This window comes from Pinus tabuliformis, chromosome X, assembly GCF_031772625.1.
Source record: "Pinus tabuliformis cultivar Carrire ecotype Pingquan chromosome X, CPIR1, whole genome shotgun sequence".
Classification (NCBI taxonomy): Eukaryota; Viridiplantae; Streptophyta; class Pinopsida; order Pinales; family Pinaceae; genus Pinus; species Pinus tabuliformis.
The window spans coordinates 546,933,282-546,953,976 of NC_142308.1; the positions used below are offsets into that span (position 1 = coordinate 546,933,282).

Genomic DNA, 20,695 nt, shown 5'->3' on the forward strand with positions numbered 1-20,695 from the left:
TGCAATCCAATTGGGTGTGACACAGTACTCCTATGCTTTCTTGTGTCTGTCACAAATATCTCTTTATTTCTATTAATGGCTACTTTACACTACTATTTTCAGATCGATAACAGTAGTTTGCAGCAGTAACATTTATTACACGACAATCACTGGGTGCTTGAGTTTCTACAATCATACAAGAGTTGGTTGTAGACATTACAATAAAACTACTACTTTCATTGGTATAAAGATAAATAGCATTCGAACAAATATTGTACAGTTTGAACTTTGAACATTATAAAATCTCCAATCTAGAGTACAGCTATTTCAAAATTTTAATATTCTTCCAAGAGTTAGAAAACACTTAAATGAACAAATCTGGGTAGCTAGATAACAACACTCCGGAAAACAGCTTACACTTAAGAAAATATTCTAGGATTCATGTCTTTATTATCATTATAACATCTTATTGCCATCTGTCTTTAGTATAGAACAATCCAGTTGAGAAGAATGGTGTACAACATCTTTTTTTCTTCTTTTATGCAGCCCGAATTATGGAAGCCACGCAAAGCCAACAAGTATATGGAAGCTGCTGAACAAACTTGAGAATAACAATAGCCATTAATATCTATGAATTTATGTCTTCCATGTGACTTTGTGATTGTTTTCCCAGTCTATTGAGCTAAAGTAGTAGATGGGCAGTTACCAATGGAATCACAACCAAGAATGTCTTTGTACTCTCTTGTAATCCAGAATTTATCATATACTTTCCCATCTGAACTTCTCTTGTACTCAAAAAACAATGCCGAATGGTTAAAGGCAGTCAGCTTCACAAAGCCAAAATCTTGATCTTTGAAAATGCTCCAAGTGGTGTTTAGAGAAGTATAGTCAGAAAGATGACTACCTCCACCACCCGCAACTACATGAATTGTGGCATTAAAGGTTCCTGAATACTGAGACTTTTCATCACTTACACAATAATTCTGCAATATTTGAACAGAAAAACAAAGAAAGATAGTTTTCAGATATCTTCCATTTTGTATTCATACTGTAGTATAATTGAAGGAATCTGGATATGAACCATAAATAATTGGAGAGCAATTTAACAAAACCCATCCAGATTCTAAATACATGTGAATGTAAAAAAAAAACAAAATGCTCATGATCGTTATTAGTTCAAATTATACATACAGAACTCCATGGACGCAAGAACCAAAGTCCTAAGTATAAAAATGTTATTTGAATCTAATGTTAGGACTGGAAAATTTTCTTGATAAAAATGTTCAGATAAGAGAAAAGAGACGGATGCAGAAACAGAAACAATATAATTTCCAATTACTAGAAACAAACTTTGCATCAACGCAATATTAAATAACTCAGAGGGCTTGACTTACTTGATAAACAGGGCATGATCTTTCATAGTTGTGAACATGGCCAAAGAAAGCAATGTCAACCTTGTACTTCTGCCAAAGTTTTTGGTAAATCCCTCTTCCCATTGGCTCTTCAAAAGCTCCATGAACAGCAAGCCATGAATTTGAGGAATAGCCAAGAACTCGATGCGAAATAAAGATAAGCCATGGTTGCTTTTGTCTGTCAGCAGATGCTAAACATTGCTCAATAAATTTGTATTGTTCTGATTCTTCTTGCCAATCAAGTTCTGAATCTGCAATACAGAAATGGAACATGCCATAGTCGGTGGAATACCTGGTGCAAAATTGTCCCTTGATAAGCAGACTTGCAAAATAATTCAACAAATATAACAAAATAAACTGGTTCAGATAGAAGCTGACATCAAGCAGATACTTATTACAAGACAAAATGATACGAATCATGAAATCAAACACATAAAAAATGAAAAATAAGCTATAAAATTCACCATGATACTAAAAACTAGATATCATTTCAGTTGCAATTTAGAATTAAGATTAGAAAAGATCAAAGAAGAATATAATATTTCACATTTTTTCTTCTTGAAAAAAGATACAGTTTTGACACTTGTCCTTTTTTCTGGTATATAAGCTCTAATAACGTTAAAGGAGTTCCTTTTTTTCAGGATATTTATTAGTGTTAAAAAAATTTCTAAATATTCTTCTGCTCCAGTTTGTCCTTCAATTAATCTGGAAAAACTAAACAATATGGCATGTTTTTCCCAATTTGGCACTGATCTTGATGTACTTATAGAAATGCAAAACAATCATTCTTATGAATATTAATATGCAGGATGGGCTCCCCGTCTTTCCCAGAAGCTCTAAATGTTAGGGCTCTTTTAACTCTTCATGAGCCCATGATAAACTCGATGTGCTAAATATGAATATGAATAGAGTGTTAGTTTTCTAAAACCCAGCTAACTAACATGTGAATTTTAACCAAGCAAAGAATGAAAATCTGAACTTTAACTTTTAACCCACAAATATGCTGAGTTTTCTAACTTGCATGCAGCAGACAACAAAAGGAATAGATGAAGACAAACACATCATAAAAACAGTACAAAATAATTTTACCCAGGAAACCCCAACTGGGGAAAACCTGCAAACTAGGTGGCTTCTATTAAGCTGTTTCAGCAAAATATTGTTCAGAAAATTTAGCAATGAATGGAAGACTTCCCTTGTCTGTGCAAATTCCTCAACACGCTGATACACCATCTGTCAGCCTCTTGGGCCAGCCAATCTGCGCATTGTACGAACTCGTACAGCTTCGTACAGCCTGAACACAGCCTCTTCTGCACACTAAATGCGGCCTGGCTGAAGTATACGCTGGCTGGAAAAGATCTGAAGTTGTAACAACCTCTCTTTCTGCCTGTATCTGTGTTTATCTGAAGCCCTGGTTTGCGGAAACCCTAGCCGGAAGTGTTCTCTTTTTGCTGCCTCTCTCCACCAAGCTCTCTAGTGTGTAGAATGACCAAGTTTTGCGCCCTTTTTCCATCTTAGAATTCGACTTGGGCCCACCACCGCCACGGATGGCTGAGATTAGACCTCCTTGGGCGGTTGAGATCGATCTAATTTTTTACTATAGGAAAATTTAAATTTTCCTCAGTGAAAAACAAATAGAAAAAGGTAAACTATGCCTTGCCCCATTGGTGGTTTCCTCTGCCAAATTTAATGCACCTGCTAAATATGGCAGAACCCATCCTACTCTAACTTCATTTAACACTCCCTCTTAGAGAGAAAGGTGTTCTGAACAACACCTAGTTTGTCCCTGAAATAGACAAAGCTCCCTCTAGGCAAAGCCTTAGTCAATATGTTTGTTGTATGCTATGTTGTAGGAATGTACTAAAGTTTGATCTTGGTCCTTTGAACACAATACCTGAATACCTGATATGATGATTCCTGATCTCGATGTGCTTGAAGTGGCCATGAAACACTAGATTATCAAAGAGCTTGATGCAACTCTGATTATCACAGTGAATGAATGTAGGCTCCAAACTCAGACTGAAGATCCTTGCAAGCAGCTTCCTCAATTAGATGGCCTTGTTACCCACCATCCGTGGGTGATCTCATAGGAGAATTTTTTCCCCTAGATGGTTCTCAGCCGGCAGCTAACAGCCTCTTGCAGCAATCAAATAGCTCTATGTGCCACTATCTCTGCCACCTGAGCCAGCCATGTGGTCCCTCACCCATCTGTTATGATCGTATGTTTGAAGGTGGGCCTCTTGACCCCAAAGGTATGACCTTTCATTGGTATAGTTAAGTAATTTTGTTTACTTATCATGGACATTTTTGGGCATGGATGGTGGGGGGATTCGGTGGAAAGAGAGGGCTAGGTCTGTACTCTTGTCTCCTCTGCTTGTTTTCTTGGTTAGCCTTGTATCCTAGTCTCGTGGGATCTTCTTTATTGTCTATTAGCTTTAGGGTTGGCACTACATGGGAAATCCCGATTTTGGTTGTATAATCCCGCTTCTTGACACCATATACATCACCCACGTCTACTCATTTTAACCCCATTTATCACTTTTCGCATCTGGGTCCACATTTGTCCATTGGGTCCACAAAGGCTTAGCCTCCCCTTCCCCTTGCCCACACCTTGGGTCGAGTCTGGAACAAAGCCCCGAAGGTTGAAGCAGCTAAAAAGAAAAGGAAAAGCATAATTTGGCCACTTACAACAGGGAATGTACCACAAAATTAAAAAGATGGTCAGGACATATGAATTTAGCATGTGGGCAAAAGCCAAACATGAACTCTACCCCTTATCTATGGCCATTACCTTGGTTCTTATGGGCCCTAGATGAACCCCCTCCACATTAAGGAACCCATGATTGTCCCAACCCCTATTAGGCAATGAACTGCCCCACCTTAAAGGGGGTATCGACTATTGTATCCTACACAACATGCTCTCATTCCTTGGAGCCCCGAGCAATTATGAAGAAAAATCAATCAAAGGGAAAAGGCATATGAAGAAGGGTGGAAAAGCAAAGGTCGGGGTAACTTATGTACCATGATTGCTCCCTCCTACACTCATATACCCAAGTGTGGACTTCCCCTATTGTAGCTACCCTTGTACCATGGCATGTGGCTTGGAACCTTCCCTTGATCCCCACTCCATTCCATCATTATATCACATGCCACCTGCCACTTGATGGATGTACCATGGACATGTCACCCTCTTTAAAGGTTGAAACCACCTAATAGGGTCCTTGGTTAACCCCCTTATTGAGCTTGGAGACACCTGTACATGCCAAAGCCCACTATGGAAGGGCATGCCACCATGAAGTGTCCATTTGATTCCATGATTTGTAAACTCTTTTACTTGATTATTCTAATGATTTGTTGTATTGAAGGTTAAGGGGACGCATTGGAACTTATGCAAAATTGCAAGTGGGTCTCCATTTGGGGTTTGCTTTTCCTATACGGGGTCCAAGCCCTCCGAAGGGTCACATTGACACTTGTAGGGTGAGCATTGAAAGCCATGAGTCTCCACCATGTGAAATTTTCATCTATTGCAACAACTGGAAATTATTCTTCTAACTGAAAATTTAATTATGTAGTTTATTTGCTGCAACAAACAACGAATAAAACCACAACTGCAATTTTCACCATAAATATACCGCGAAAAATAAAATACTGAAAACTAAGAAATTCTAGCACACACACAAGAATTTTAACATAGTTATTTTTGGACAATTGTCCCCAGAAAAACCCAATGCGGGAAAACCGGTGTAGCAGATAAGGGTTTTATTATTATTCTTCAATAGTAATTCTAAGTATAATAATTTAGATGCCCAACTGGGGATCTAATCTGAGGAAAATACTGGCAAAATTATCGTGAAAATTTTCTCTCACCCCACAACTATTTTTTGCCTCTAAAATTGCCTCCCTAGCCTCTACGCTAAGCCTTCGGCATCACTCTCTACGCAGAGCTTACGTTGACCCTATGAGAATTTCGGATTTCCTTCCTTTGCCTCTTTCGGGGACTGGAAACCTTCCTCCTAGAATGCTGCTGCCCTCCTCTTCCACCTGCTACTCACCCTCTGGCTCTATCTGTGAAAATTTCTAAAATGGAAATCCTACTGCAGTGATTAATATGACTTCTTCTACTTATTACTTCAGAAATAAGTTATCTACTGTATTCTTACGACAAATATCAAAACATATTCTACTGCAGCCTTCACAATTAAAACATTTCAAAAACTAAATGTAAGTAAAATGCTGGCGCATATACAAACACAATGACATAGTTATTTTTGGACAATGGACAATTGTTCCCTGAAAAACCCAATGTGGGAAAAACGGTGCAGCAAATGAGGGTTTTATTATTCTTTAGCAAAAATCAACATGTACAAAATTTCACACAGCAGAACAAGGCTATCTGATAAATATTTATAGACGTTCCTGACCAAGTATCTGACTCGAGAGAGAGGTTCCTCCATCCTCCGTGTCTCTCTGGCTTGCTCAATGTCACTTTCTATGGCCTTTGAACTGGCCTACACAATGCCTGCGTCACTCAAGCCTGCGCTGCCTCTCCCAGCGTCAATCTGTCCAATGCTGTCCCTTCTGCTCCGAGTCTTCGTCCTTGTCTCCTTGATTGATGTTGAACCCTCTCCGTCTCTCCTCCACCTGCAACTCTCCCTCTGAATCGATTTACTCTTGCCGAACCTCGACCAGTGAGAAAATCGATTTCTCTTGGGCAACTCAGTATCTGCTTGATGTGTTTTCCAAATGACCCTCAAGCCCCTTCTTATATCTTTTTGTTGGATAACCAATGACCTAGATTACATCTTAATCAAAGGCTCAGATCGTTTTGGCTTGATCCGTGGCTTTTTCTAGAAGTTTCACCCCTGATTAGATTAATACCCATTAATATTTTAATTTTCCTAAGTTTAGACTTAGGAACTCTATTAAAAATATTAATTATTTTAATAAAATCACTTATGGGTGGAATTTCCTAAAACGCTTTCTGGGTTCTTTGGAATACATGTGCCCAAGCCTCCCTGCAAAATTTGAGGCTTAGAGCACATCTGATGCTACCCCAAATCAACACTCCCTCTTAGCGAGGAATGTGCTCTAGCAATACACTGCTACTGCATACTGCTCTGACTTTGAAGCATTGTCTCTGCATTGCTGATGTCTGACCTATTGTCCACCAACTACTATACTATTATCGTTATTGTACTGCTTCCTTTGACACTGCCACTGCCAATGTGTAATGACCCATCTTTAATATAGAGAGTACAAGAATATTAGCATGCATACAATGCATGCATATGATAGCTACATATGCATGTATTGCATGTACTGCACTATTATATATATATATATATTCTAAATTAACTATAAATGTTGAATAACACGACACTGCTTCAGATAGAAGTTACACCCTCACCCATCACCAAACATATTGCTTAATGTGTCATAATTAAGGAGAAAATACCCTAAATAATTTCAATGATATAAATTTAAAAGTATAAAGTAAATATGGTTATAAAGAAATAAATGTAAAATTTAAGTTAATTATAAATATGGTTATATATTTATATATTCCATAATGTTAATAAATTATATTAATAAATTATATTAATAAATTATATTAATAAATTATTAAAATGTGAAATTTAAACCAAAATAAATAAATATTATAAACTAAGGGCATTTATAGAAAACTAATAAACCTAATACACATGTCAATATCCCTGTAGTTTTGGTCAAATAGAGTCACACGTTTCAAAGGAAGGTGTCACCATGTAGGGAGCAGTGGCCGCCAAGAATTGATACATAAAGACGGAAGGGGAGCATGAAAATGGGGGGGAAGGAAAAAAATCAGTTTTTGGGGAAAACAAAGGATTGCCTTCACCTTTGAAATATAGTGCAGAGAGGGGGAAATACAAAGAATGGTGATAGAAAATCAATCTGTTTGACGGATGAGCCAGGGGCTCGATTTTAAACTGAGAACTAGGAAATTTTGAGCTGTTCTTGGAGTTTTGGGCACAAGGGCCAGTGGACTTCCAATTCGAAGTTCTTTGGATCTGGGAACCGCAGAGGTTGATCCCGGATAGGCAGTGAGGAGTCGGTTGGTTTGGTAACGGAATCAGAAAACTCGGAGCAACGTGGACCGACACCAGATGGGAGAATCAGGTACACAATTGCATTTAATTTGATAGAATTTTACAAGAAATTTGTCCATCTAGTTGAATCTTAACTACAGTCTTTACATTTGGTATCAGAGCTATGTTAAACTCTCAGACCTGTTAAAATAAGGTTACAGTCATAATAAATGAGAATTATAAATACTGTAATTAGTATTATTTTTTGTAATTTTATAGTATTTTCTGAAGTATCTTTCATAACTTTCAGACCAGGAAATCTTAAGTGCATAGGTAGTATTTATAGACTCCAATTAAATTTTATTAGAAATCATTTAACAGTATGCTTCCCTTTATAATTACTTCCCTTTATAACACTACCCTTGATTATAGCAGAAGCTTGCTGCTTCTACTTTGTTAGTGCAGAAACTTTAAAAAAAAAAGGACAAAGTTAAACATCCCAGTTCAGAATATGACCATTAAAGGAAATCCTGAAGTCATTTTGATATAAACAGAATATCAATGATGGAAAGATACATATGTACAAGAAAACATAAAGGGAATTGGTACATAAATATAAGAGGAATTCCCCTTTTGGCCCTCGGTCAAACCACATACACTGCTTCTCTATTGAAATTGATTTGCACTACGCCCTGGCAGTGTCAATGTTCAGCCTCTGTCAATGAATTTTGCCAACATACGGCTTCCAAACTGCAAAAAAAAATAACTCTCATGCATCAATTTATCTTTGCCACGAAGCACCATTGAGCATTCTAGTTGTTGAAGATGTCTATTGTAGCCCTGATCTCTTCCTACTTCATCTTCTCTAGGAAGATCAGACAATTTGACAATATTTAAAAGTGTGAGAACATGCAAGCAAATGCTGAGTGCATGCATTTGCTTCTGATTCAGCCTTGGTGGTTTTGATACTCCTTGCACATTCAACCTATGTATCCACCATCTGCAGGGCACAAAATTTTGAAACCAATAACTCATAATTTAAGAGGCAAAACATGATTTGATAGACTGACAGTGAAATCAAACATTAAAGCATCAATAAATTTCTCTGCTGATATTCAAAAAGAACATAAATTAAAAATCTTGATCGTATGCTTAATCTGATGATTTAAAGATAGAAATTCCTCCTCCCTTCTTCTGGTTGCTTTCGACATTTTATGAATGCTTCCCACATCATGAATATATGTTGTTTCTATGCGAAGGCAAGATTCAGAAAACAAAAACTTAAAGGAATTTGCCAAATATTGCACTGAAGAAATGAATATATTAATATAGTATAGAGTGAAATAAAAACAGAGCACCATTGTAAACTAATATATTCATCCACGAATCCCTGAGAGGCTGAAATACTGGATGAACCCCTCGAAGCTGCAAAGTGGCACCCAGGAACAACATCTCAGCAAAGCTCTCTATGTTTAGCTTCCACAAGCATAATAGGTGATGAAATGCGACCCCAACTTCATGACGCTTCTCTCATTGTGACGTTGCTATTTCCTGTCCCTCAGAGGAAGATTTCGTCACCATATCCTTTAGTTCCTGAGTGTTGTGGTGGCTTGACTCGTCAGTCTCATCGCCTCACCATTTGAACATCTCATGCCATTTCCCTCAGCTGCCACGGTCATGGCATATGTGATGTTGCGCCATATGGTAGTAAAACTGTTCACTCTGGATCACGGTCAAATGCCTTTCCTACTACTGTTTACAAATAAATATAAGGCAAGATATTCGACACCCGCCCAGCTAAACGATTGCGTGTTAAATTATGGCGTGAGATTGGTAGTTTACCTGACGCGTTGAAACTCATTTCTTAGGTGGCGTTTGGTGTCAAACGATGATATTAATTATCTAAACCTTTGACGTATGTCAACCACCGGAGGATAAAGGAATATACGGTGGTGTGACGGTGGAGCGCTCTGGTGTTGATACATAGGTTTGCAGGTTTGAACCTGTGACCCTTTTTAATCGTATATGACGTCTGGCTATAAGGCAGATGTCCACCAATCCGTCAGAACGCTCTCGGGCCTTCACTGCCTGAAGCTCGAAAGGTCACAGACGGGACGTTCATCGAGAGACGGGTGGCAGTGGAGACCCCAACCATCAAAAGTTTAACGCTCACAGTATTCGCGCTCTAACCCGAGAGCCATCGTAGGCATATATTAGTATGTAATGACATGTATTAGTCAAAATATTATAAACAATCTAGAGCACGATACCAAATCAAACCAAATCTTGGCTCATAGCACAACGCAACACAACAGAGCCAAGAAATAAACACGTTCTGGTCACACACACATGTTGTAGGGCCTTTAGAAAAGGCAACGCTTTTCCCCGGAATCCACGCTATTATCTATGCATTTCCTGGGGCAAATCCGCGTTAAACGATCTCGACTGAACTACATTTCCGGCACCTGAATCCATATTTCTCCCATCTTTGCAGCATTTGACGAAGAGGAGGCTGAAGCGCTCCTCGGCTTAATAATTTAATTGCATTATATTATTATTTTAAACATTTTGATTCATTACCGAGTCTCCGAGACTCAGAAAATTAAGATTGACTAAATGTATATGTCTGAGGCATTTTAAAGTCGGGTCTTATACGAAGAATGAGCAATCTGAACGGCCTGGATTTATTTATTGAGCACAAAGATCGCTCTGATATCCATTGATCTAAGTTTGTCGGCGGTCGAGGATCCTGCAAATGGATCGGAAGGTGTTCCTCGTCAGGCCTGCTGGAACGAGTGGCCGTCTGCAGAAGGGAATCAGTCGAATTCTGAGAGTTTTGGACAATGGAATTTCGATTTCTGGAATTTTGCCGCCTTTTAACCAGAGCCCGGATGTGTACAGCTATGAGCGTATATTCAGGGTTTCGCCTTCGTCGGGGAATCCGAATGAACTTGTAATTGATGTTCTTGGAACCTTCAACAAGGGGGAAGAGACGCTGAAACTTTGCTGCGATTCCAGAACGGCTCTGCTTACTGCTCTATTGAACAAGCTCGTGGCATCAGGACAGATTTCTTTCTTAAGAAACATAGCCATCGGAATTGTGCACTGTCTGATACAATATTTCGAGTTAGGAGTGCTTCAATTGTTAAAATGAAGAGTGCAGGAGTTCGACAAGGGAGGCATATGGTAAACCCAACAAAGCAGATTAATTTTCAAGACATTATAAAAATGCAAATGCTGGCTGATGATGAGCATGTGTTGATGCTGTACTTCAAGTCTAGAATAATGAGACTATCATTGAAAGATTCCTTACCATTCCTTCAAGCCATTCAAAAGAATATGAAGACCAATTTGAATAAAGATTTAGACATAGGAAGGATAATGACAACCGCAATGATTGAAAATGTGTCAGTTGAACTAAGTGAGGGAGTCCCCAATGCTGTATGAGTTTGAAGTTTTAAAATGCTTGGATGCAAGTAAGCAAGTGCGGGAAAGGATAGTATCTCTGACAAATGAACATTTCATTGAGAAGTCAAATGATCAAGTTATTGCAATTCATAGAGAAGGAATGCAGTTGTAGGAGACGCTTTTTCTTGGTGTGCATATGATTGAACTGTTCATTATATTTTGAATGGATGTTGTATGATGATACCCACCATTTTTCAATGCGGCCATACTTCTATAGAAATCAAGAGTTAATTCAGTAGGTTGTATTAGTAGAATATATCTCCAAATATCAGTATCATTAAAAATATCTCCATAAATCGTTTTCACTAGAAAACATCTCCAGAAATCACTATCATAACAAACAACCGATCTTGTGGTCATTTCATCTCAAGTCAATAGCCTTAGTTGAAATGTCTCTCTCTTGATCAAGAAAGAAGGGCTTCCCAATTAAGAATCAAGCCCAATCTCAACATCCTCCCAATTTGATCTGGTCCACTGGGGAATTCCATCACAGGCTGCAGCTCGTGCACATCGAGTAGGAACCAATCAAGACTTTATGCTTGGAGGTAAATGGCGTCTCCTAGTGGACTGGGCTGAAAGTGATCCAGAGCTTGATCCTGATGAAATGGCAAAGGTAAAAGTGGCATTTGTAGGAAATCTTCCAGAGAATACCAATGAGGACTTCTTAAGAAAACTTTTTGAACCTTTTGGGAAGTTGGAGAGAGTTGCGATATCTAAAAAAAGAGTAATATGCCTGTGGGGTTCGTCCACTTTAGCGAACGATATGAACTGGATAAGGCAATAAAAGAGCTGGATGATAAAACAATTGAAAGACCAGACAAAAGCCCAAAGTTTAAGATACAGGTCACAGTTGCAAAGCTTGTAGAGTAAACAGTTCCTCCATGAGGTATGATGGTCAATTACTTGTTTAATTGAAGAAAGGGGTTAATTTTCCTGCGATGGATCCATGGTGGATGAGAGCAATTGACCAAGAGCCTAAAGAACCAATCACCATATTATAAAAGATGCTATTGAGCATGAAAATGGCCGAGCTGGTGTGCAAGACACAGTTATCTACATGGGCAGCATATAAATTAAAGCAAGAGTGGTACTCTAAGTTGGATAATTCTAGTGATTTTGATTCAGTGTGTGGTAGTTGGAGAGATGAAGATAGTGCTCCTGACATTTCTGGGAGAGCAGGTTATTGTCTCCTGTTAACACTCATAGAATTGAGATTTTACAAAATAGTATTTTGGGGAAAGAATTTCAGAATGTACATTCTGATGCTGGAGAATCTCTCAGCCCTTCTGTAGAATCAGTTAAAGACATTAGAATTAGTTAGAGAAGACATTAATGATGCCTCAGCATTTGAAGGTAACAATTTGGCAGATAAAGAAACACACTTGGATTTGCAGAACCGATATGTTGAAGCTTTTTACCATGAATCTCAGGATAGATAGAGGTTTCCTTAAAAGAACACTTCCAATTAAACTAAGTGGCGAATTAATTCATGAATATGTAGAATTTAACATTAGGGAGAGAATAATTGAATTCACAGGTAAAAAGTTCAATTCAGATTCTTCAAAAGATTCCCATATCTTGAATAAAGGATAAATATTGGGACTTAATGGATAATTTGTTTGAAATATAAAATGATGTCAACATAGCAATGCAATTGGTTCCAATTAGTAGGTTATGTGCCTTATCTTCTGTTGTGGTAAAGTCTGAGAGCATTGACTTGATGAAAATGATGGGCAATCGGAAGTATACAGACAGGGGAGGCAAAGATGCTTCTATAGCAAAGTGAGGCATAAATCTAAAACAACCATGGAAATACATGTTGAATGTTATATTATAAAAAAAATAAAAACAAAAAATATAAATATAGACACTAGAGGTACAATGGAAAGGTACGAAGGATCTAGCGAATTGGACTCTTTAGAGGTCATGGTAGGGTCCAAATACCACAATAATACCTATGGACTAGTGAATTTGTAGAAAAAATATTAAAATTAGTACAAGTAGTCATAAGTGATATTGTTAAAAAAAATAAAATAAAAATAAAAATAATAAGCAAGAAAAGGTCATAAAGCTACATATTTTCTGTTGTAAACAAAAGCATTGGAACTTGATACAAGACATGGGTTTCAGGACAGAGAAAGGAAATTTATGAGCAATGCTTATCACTTTGGCATGACATTTTGCACTAACTTTTCAAGGAAAGATTGTTGGGACAACATTCAGACCTAATTTAGCAGTCCTTATAATCAGTGTTCCATGGGGACGCGTCCCCCAAGGTCGGGTGCGCTCACCCCTCGCACCCCACGCACCTGGGACAGGGGGACGTCTGGGGAAACGTTTCCCCACGTCCCCCTTTTGGGGAGACACGGGGAGACGCAAGGGGGGACGTTTCCCCAGTGTGGGGGATGCGACTCCCCAAAAGGGGGACGCCTGGACATCCCCCCTTAAATTTGCTTGTAAACAATGATTTATGACAAGGAAAACCTAGTATTTGACCATATTTCCCTACTAATGCTATGCAATTCATGGTAATGTTACTTAAGTTTTTAACATTACCATGAAATGACTCAGGATGTTTGAGAGTGGTTCCGACCTCATTAGATTTCATATGGAGAGAGTAGAATTTTAGATCTCACTCAAAATGCAGCAGACTTAACAATTTTTCAGGAGTTCAGGATTTGATGGATTTCAATGTTTCCATTGCATTTTGTCATGTACAAGGGTATGAAATTAGTCTTTAATTAAGAGCACCAAGCCCTCTGTGTACTTTAGAGTGACTTTTAGACTCGTCACTCCATTGTTTTTGAGTTTTAGTTATATCAATTTAATATTTTAGTCTCTAGATTTCAGTATCTATTATAGTCTATTTTTCTTAGTACTAATTAGATTCTAGAATGATAAATGATGAATTTTAATTTTAAATCAATTTAGAATCTAGAATGATGAATTTAATTTTTAAATCAATGTAGATTCTAGAATGGTGAATAATGAATATGGATCAGAGTATTTCATTATTGAATCTCGTGGTTTATGGATGAATCATGTATGTATTAGTAAGAATGATGAGTATGGATCAATGTATTTCATTATTTAATTCAATTATGTATGTATCATTCTATTTATGCTTTCATTATTGAATATGAATTTGAAATATATATATATATATATATATATTAAAAATGATATGAATTTGAAATATATATATATATATATATATATATATATATATATATATTAAAAATGAAAAAAAATTATATACCCCGACGTCTCCCCGTCCCTCCCCTAAATTTCAATAAAATTTGAGGGTACTCCCACACGTCCCCCTTGTGCATCTCCCCGCACCCGCGTCTCCCCGCACCCGCGTCTCCCCATCCTGGAGTCTTGGTGGAACATTGCTTATAATTGATAAATACAACTTGAGTACAGATTCCATGAGCATAAATACAACCTATAGGGCCAAGGTATTGAAAGAGTACTACCATTTAAACATAGAGCAATGTATGGTGTATTATTGTTAGAGGAAATATTGAGTACAAGATATGTCCCCAAATGTTGATGCATACCATACTTTGATCTAGGTATTTCAAACAATATATATATATATATATATATATATATATAAAGAGATATATGTTGATGCATACCATGCTTTGATGCATACCATGCTTTGATCTAGGTATTTCAAACAATATATATATATATATATATATATATATATATAAAGAGAGCACAACAAACAACATTATTGTTAAAAGGAATGAATTGAGATCTGTCTTTGCTAATGACTATCCATATGATGCATTTTGTTACCAAGTAAGATAATAACCCAGCTAGTTGATCAATGAATGTTTGAGACATAACGATATGTGCTGGTAAGATCAAATATCAAGTGTCAGTTAGCAATTCAAAGCCATAAGTTTCATGCACAATCAATACACGAAAGAATGATTTCAAATTATTATGCTTAACATTGCTGGTACATGGATACTTATATAAATCATGACTTATGTTATGGATGTGATATCTATAATTTTATTTTTATTTTACATATCAACATAAATGATGAGATGGAAATAAAATAATGAATACACTTGCCTACTTGATGTGAAAATGAACTTACAAATATATTGGTTAGACATAGCCAAGTATGTTATATGAACTTAAAGATCAATATCATAGATGAGAGTTATTAAGAATGCATAGAAAATCGTTATCTGAATACAATTGATTTTGAAATTTGAATATATTGATGCATATGTTATAATTTGTGGGCAAGTATTTACATTGCAGAGAGTATCATTACCAAACCGACTACGTGATGACAAAACTCCAAGAACAATTGAGGCTCAATGAGATTCCATGATAGGGTATTGACCCTAATTCTACTAGGAGGGGTGGAGGTGTTGCCCACCATTTCTCCTCCAAAACCTGGAGTCATGGGAGGACTATGTGAATCACGCTCCCCTATATGTGTGATGATGACTGCCGGATGCCTACTGGGAAATCAGGTCGATATAGTCGACGCTGCCATCCTTAGAGTTATGAATGGTTAGGTCAGTATAACTGACGCCATGGCATACTCCAGTGGAGGACGGATAGGATGGGAGCGGAAGAGATTAGGAAGGATAGGATGATTTTAGAATAGCTTGAGAACCTGGTTGGGGCAAGTCATGACCATTAAAATTATAAACCTAGAGGTATTCAAAACACCAATTTTATAGTGTCCTCACATTGTATAAGAATTTAACCTCGATACGCAACCCTAACAAGAATATTCTAATCACTAAAATAAGTATTGATATACGATAAAAACTCTAACTTCGGGATGAAGTTTTCTGAAGGAGGGGTGTATGTAATGACCCATCTTTAATATAGAGAGCACAAGAATATTAGCATGCATACAATGCATGCATATGATAGCTACATATGCATGTATTGCATGTACTGCACTATTATATATATATTCTAAATTAACTATAAATGTTGAATATCACAACACTGCTTCAGATAGAAGTTACACCCTCACCCATCACCAAACATATTGCTTAATGCGTCATAATTAAGGAGAAAATACCCTAAATAATTTCAATGATATAAATTTAAAAGTATAAAGTAAATATGGTTATAAAGAAATAAAAGTAAAATTTAAGTTAATTATAAATATGGTTATATATTTATATATCCCATAATATTAATAAATTATTAAAATGTGAAATTTAAATCAAAATAAATAAATATTATAAACTAAGGGCATTTATAGAAAACTAATAAACCTAATACACATGTCAATATCCCTGTAGTTTTGGTCAAATAGAGTCACACGTTACAAAGGAAGGTGTCACCATGTAGGGAGCGGTGATCGCCAGGAATTGATACATAAAGACGGAAGGGGAGCATGAAAAAGGGGGGGAAGGAAAAAAATCAGTTTTTGGCGAAAACAGAGGATTGCCTTCACCTTTGAAATATAGCGCAGAGAGGGGGAAATACAGAGAATGGTGATAGAAAATCAATCTGTTTGACGGATGAGCCAGGGGCTCGATTTTGAATTGAGAACTAGGAAATTTTGAGCTGTTCTTGGAGTTTTGGGCACGGGGGCCAGTGGACTTCCAATTCGAAGTTCTCTGGATCTGGGAACCGCAGAGGTTGATCCCAGATAGGCAGGGAGGAATCAGTTGGTTTGGTAACGGAATCAGAAAACTCGGAGCAAAGTGGACCGACACCAGATGGGAGAATCAGGTACATAATTGCATTTAATTTGATAGAATTTTACAAGAAATTTGTCCATCTAGTTGAATCTTAACTACAGTATTTACACAATGCTACATTTGTACTATAATTTTCTTTGAATTGCTGCATCTGTGTTGCTGTTGGCACTACTTTTGCGAACCGTCTCTGCACTGCAACCTACTGCTACTACTGAAATGGATTTTCAACCATACCCAACTGCTCTCTGAACTAAGTAAACTTAGCTCTTCCAAGAGCCTTTGTGAGTATATCGACCACCTGCTCTCTTGTGGGAACATACTGTAGCTATATTGCCCTAGGCTGAACACAATCTCTGATGAAGTGACAACGAATATCTATTTGTTTCGACCGATCATGAAATACTGGATTTTCAGAGAGTTTGATGCAACTCTTATTATCGCAGTATACCTTGGTCGCCTCCATCCTTTTTTGAATAGGTTCACAAGAAATTTTCTAAGCCATATGGCTTTGCACGTAGCTGTGTTGTCTGCCATATATTCTGCTTTTGTTGAATTCAATGCCACCGATTTCTGCTTCCTGCTGCACCAAGATATCATCCCTGATCCAACATTGAAGTAGTACCCTGAGGTGCTTTTTCAGTCTACTGAATTACTTGCCCAATCCGCATTGGTGAACCCATTCAAGTTGATATCCTCCCCTCTAGAGTACTTCAACCCATATTCGACTGTTCCTCACACATACCTAAGTATGTGTCTTGCTGCTGCCCAATGCACCCTTTTTGGTTCCACCATGAAATGACTAAGAGTGTTGACAAAAAAACAAATGTCTGGCCTAGTGTTGACCAGATACATAACAGACCCAATGAGCTGTCTGTACAAGGTGGGATCTACTTCTTTATCCTCTGATGCATCTATTTTATTCTAGTTGTTGATCATGGGAGTAGCCATGGCTCTGCAATCCTGCATTCTAAATCTCTTCTGAATCTCTGTGGCATACCTTCCTTGTCCAAGGAAGATCTCCCCATTCTTCTGCCAACTTCCAACGCCAGAAAATAATGCATCAATCCCAATTCCTTCATGTTGAATTCGACTTCAAGATTCTTCTTGCAGTCCTAGATGAGCCTAGATGATCCAGTTAGGAATAAGTCATCTACATATAGTACTAGAATAAGTGGCTCATTCTCTACTAGTAAATAGTAGAGATCGGGATTAGCATCACTCTTGACAAATCCCAACTGCTGCAAGTAACTATCAATTCGACCATACCATGCTCTAGGTGCCTGCTTGAGCCCGTACAAGACTTTCTTTAACTTGCAAACATGAGACTTATTCTCATGAGTTTCGAAGCCTTTGGGCTGTTATATATACACCTCTTCTTCTATCACTCCGTTCAAGAGTGTTGTCTTGACGTCCATTTGGTGAATCTCCCATTCCATTTGAGCTACTAGGGATATAACAGATCTGATAGAGGTGTGACAAGCAACTGGGGTGAAGGTCTCTTCATAATCTATCCCTTCTTTTTGAGCATACCCCTTTGCTACGAACCTTGCCTTGTACTGCTCTATGTTGTCGTCTACAACATACTTGATCTTATAGATCCATCGTGATCCTACCACTGATCTATTTTCTGGTCTAGGTACTACTTCCCAGACATCATTCGTCATGATGGAGTTGTACTCTTCCACCATGGCATCCACCCATGCTTGGTGTTGAATGGCTTCTTGAAAGCTAGGGGGTTCTCCAACCTAAGCTACCAATGCTTGGTATCTATCTGGTTGTCTACGCTGCCTCTTCTCGGCTCTAGGAGCTCTAACAAAATCCTCTGCGTCTCTTAGTGTCTGCCGCACTTCTCTGCTCGTTCTACCACTGGTGGTGGGAGGCTCAACCAATTCTCCCCCCTGATCTTGTTGTTCCAACTATTGAGAAGCATTTGCATTTCCTCCCTCTGAGAAAATACTGGTACTTGTGAAAATTCCTAGACTCGAAGGAACCCCTACTACAGCAAATCTGAATCTACTTCACCTACTTGATTTTTAAATTACATTCATCAAGTTATTCTTTTGAATACTAAAGCAAATTACTTCTACAGCCTACACTAATTAAATATTTGATCTCATGAAACAGAAAGCAGAGCAAAGAACAAGGTACATAGAACACACTTAGTTTAGGACACAATAGTCCCTGGAAAAACTCAATGTGGGAAAACCGGTGCAGCAGTTCTGAGGGTTTATTATTATGTAGGAGAAATATTTGAATACAAATCTAGGATGCTCATCTAGCAATCCTTTACAGAGAAAAATACTGGCGGAAAATCTGAGTGAGTTTTACTTCACTTCACCCAGCAGAATTCCAGCTGATTTGACACAAGACTGGCTAACCTCGACTATTTCTGTGCTAGCCCTGCGTAGGCCTTGCGTCAACCTTTCAAGCTCTCCCTCACCTCTTCTGCCCTTTGCATCAACTATCCTGACTATTCTCGGCAATTCTGGATTCTACGTGACAAGCAACTTTTCTGCTTTGCGTTGGCCCTTTTGGCTCTGCGTCAGGATTGCTTGGGCCTAGAATGGCCTAGCGTGAGCTCTCCCGACCACTGCGCTCTCTGTCAGTATTCTACAGAAAGTCATTCTTCTGGATTCTGACTGCCCCTCTGTTGCTGAATGATCACTTAGTTCGAATTTCTCAGCTTCCTAGCCCCAGAAATCGAACTCTAGATCAATTCTCTATGTGTGTGTGTGTTTTCAAATGAACCCCAAGCCTCCATTTTATACTTTTCATGTTGAGTCTTCAACGACCGAGATTAAGTCTCTAATCAATGGCTAATATTAAAACATGACTTGATCCGCCTTCTAGATCATTCTCACCCATATTTTGATTAATACCCATTAATATTTTAATTTCCCTAAGTTTAGACTTAGGAACTCCATTAAAAATATTAATTATTTTAATAAAATACAATTTGGGTGGAATTTCACCAAACGGTTTTTGGGTTCTTTAGAACTCATGTGCCTTAGCCTCTCCACCAATTTTCAAGGCTAGAGCACTTCTGATGCTACCAAAAACTAACACTCCCTCTTAGCGAGGAAAGTTCTCTAGCAACAATGTCCACCTTCATGCTACTCTGTTTCTGAAGCACCTCCTTTCTGCATTGTTGCTGCCACCAACATTGTGCCGCTGCTTCTCCTGTATTGCTGCCCATGACACTGTCACTACCACTACTGCATATGTACTACAACTCCCTCTCAAATGTTGCATCTGCTATGCTACTAGCACTGCCACTGCTAACACTGCATTCGTACTGCAACTCAGTTGCTGAGAGAAGCAACTGAAAAACATCCAAAATTAGTTGAACTTAACTGTGTTCAACATAATACAATGAATGTTGGAATCTGACTGCTGCTAATTCTGACCCTCTGAATCTTCTGCGCTGTTGTTGACTCTTGCACTGTGCCAACTGCACTGCTGCCAACCTTGCTTTGTGCTGATCAGTCTCTGGTCCCCAGCTACTACATCTGTCCTCCAAACACTCCATTGCATTATCTGACACTAAGTTCATCTCGCTACTGCTGAATCTTGGGCTCCCATAGCAAGGAATTGATCCAAGAGGTGGACTCCTCAAGGATCCTGCCCACATGTAGTCCTCCCGACTACAGCTCAATATCGCCCCATCTCCCTCCTGGAGATGTGTGGGCACTCATGGCAAACTCATCCTCGTCAATCTTTGCTGAAGCAGCCTTAGGATCATGTTTCTCATCCTTATCCTTTTTCTTCAAAGGACACTGGGATGCATAGTGGCCCATCTCGCCACAACTGAAACATTTCACCTTCGAAATGTCCTTCTTTCACTTTGGCTTTTGTTGTCCCTTCGATGCTAGAGCTGCGTTTTCCTCCTCCTTCGTCTTTGTGCCACTCCCACTGCTGCCACTGAGGTTGACCTTCACTAGGTCCCTCCTTAACTCCTCTTGTTGAAGAGCCGCCCACATCTCCTCCCATGAAGGTAGTTTTTCTCTGCCCAATATGCTTTGGACGAAAACTTGCCATTCATCCGAGACTCCATTCAAGGCTATCCTCA

The 20,695-nt window shown here is 38.3% G+C and overlaps 1 protein-coding gene across 4 annotated transcripts in view; it reads right to left on the reverse strand.

Moving 5' to 3' along the window:
- Positions 1–407: 407 nt before the first annotated feature.
- Positions 408–20,695, reverse strand: part of LOC149141166 (putative inactive purple acid phosphatase 27) — a 421,526-nt gene continuing 401,238 nt past the window's right edge. For all 4 annotated transcript variants that reach the window (XM_089447350.1, XM_089447351.1, XM_089447353.1 and 1 more), the window contains exons 12-13: positions 1,374–1,683; positions 408–962 (exon numbers count right to left, since the gene is read on the reverse strand). In XM_089447350.1, the coding sequence (XP_089303476.1) occupies positions 654–962; positions 1,374–1,683 (619 nt within the window). In that variant the 3' untranslated portion in view covers positions 408–653. The remainder of the gene's footprint in view (positions 963–1,373; positions 1,684–20,695) is intronic.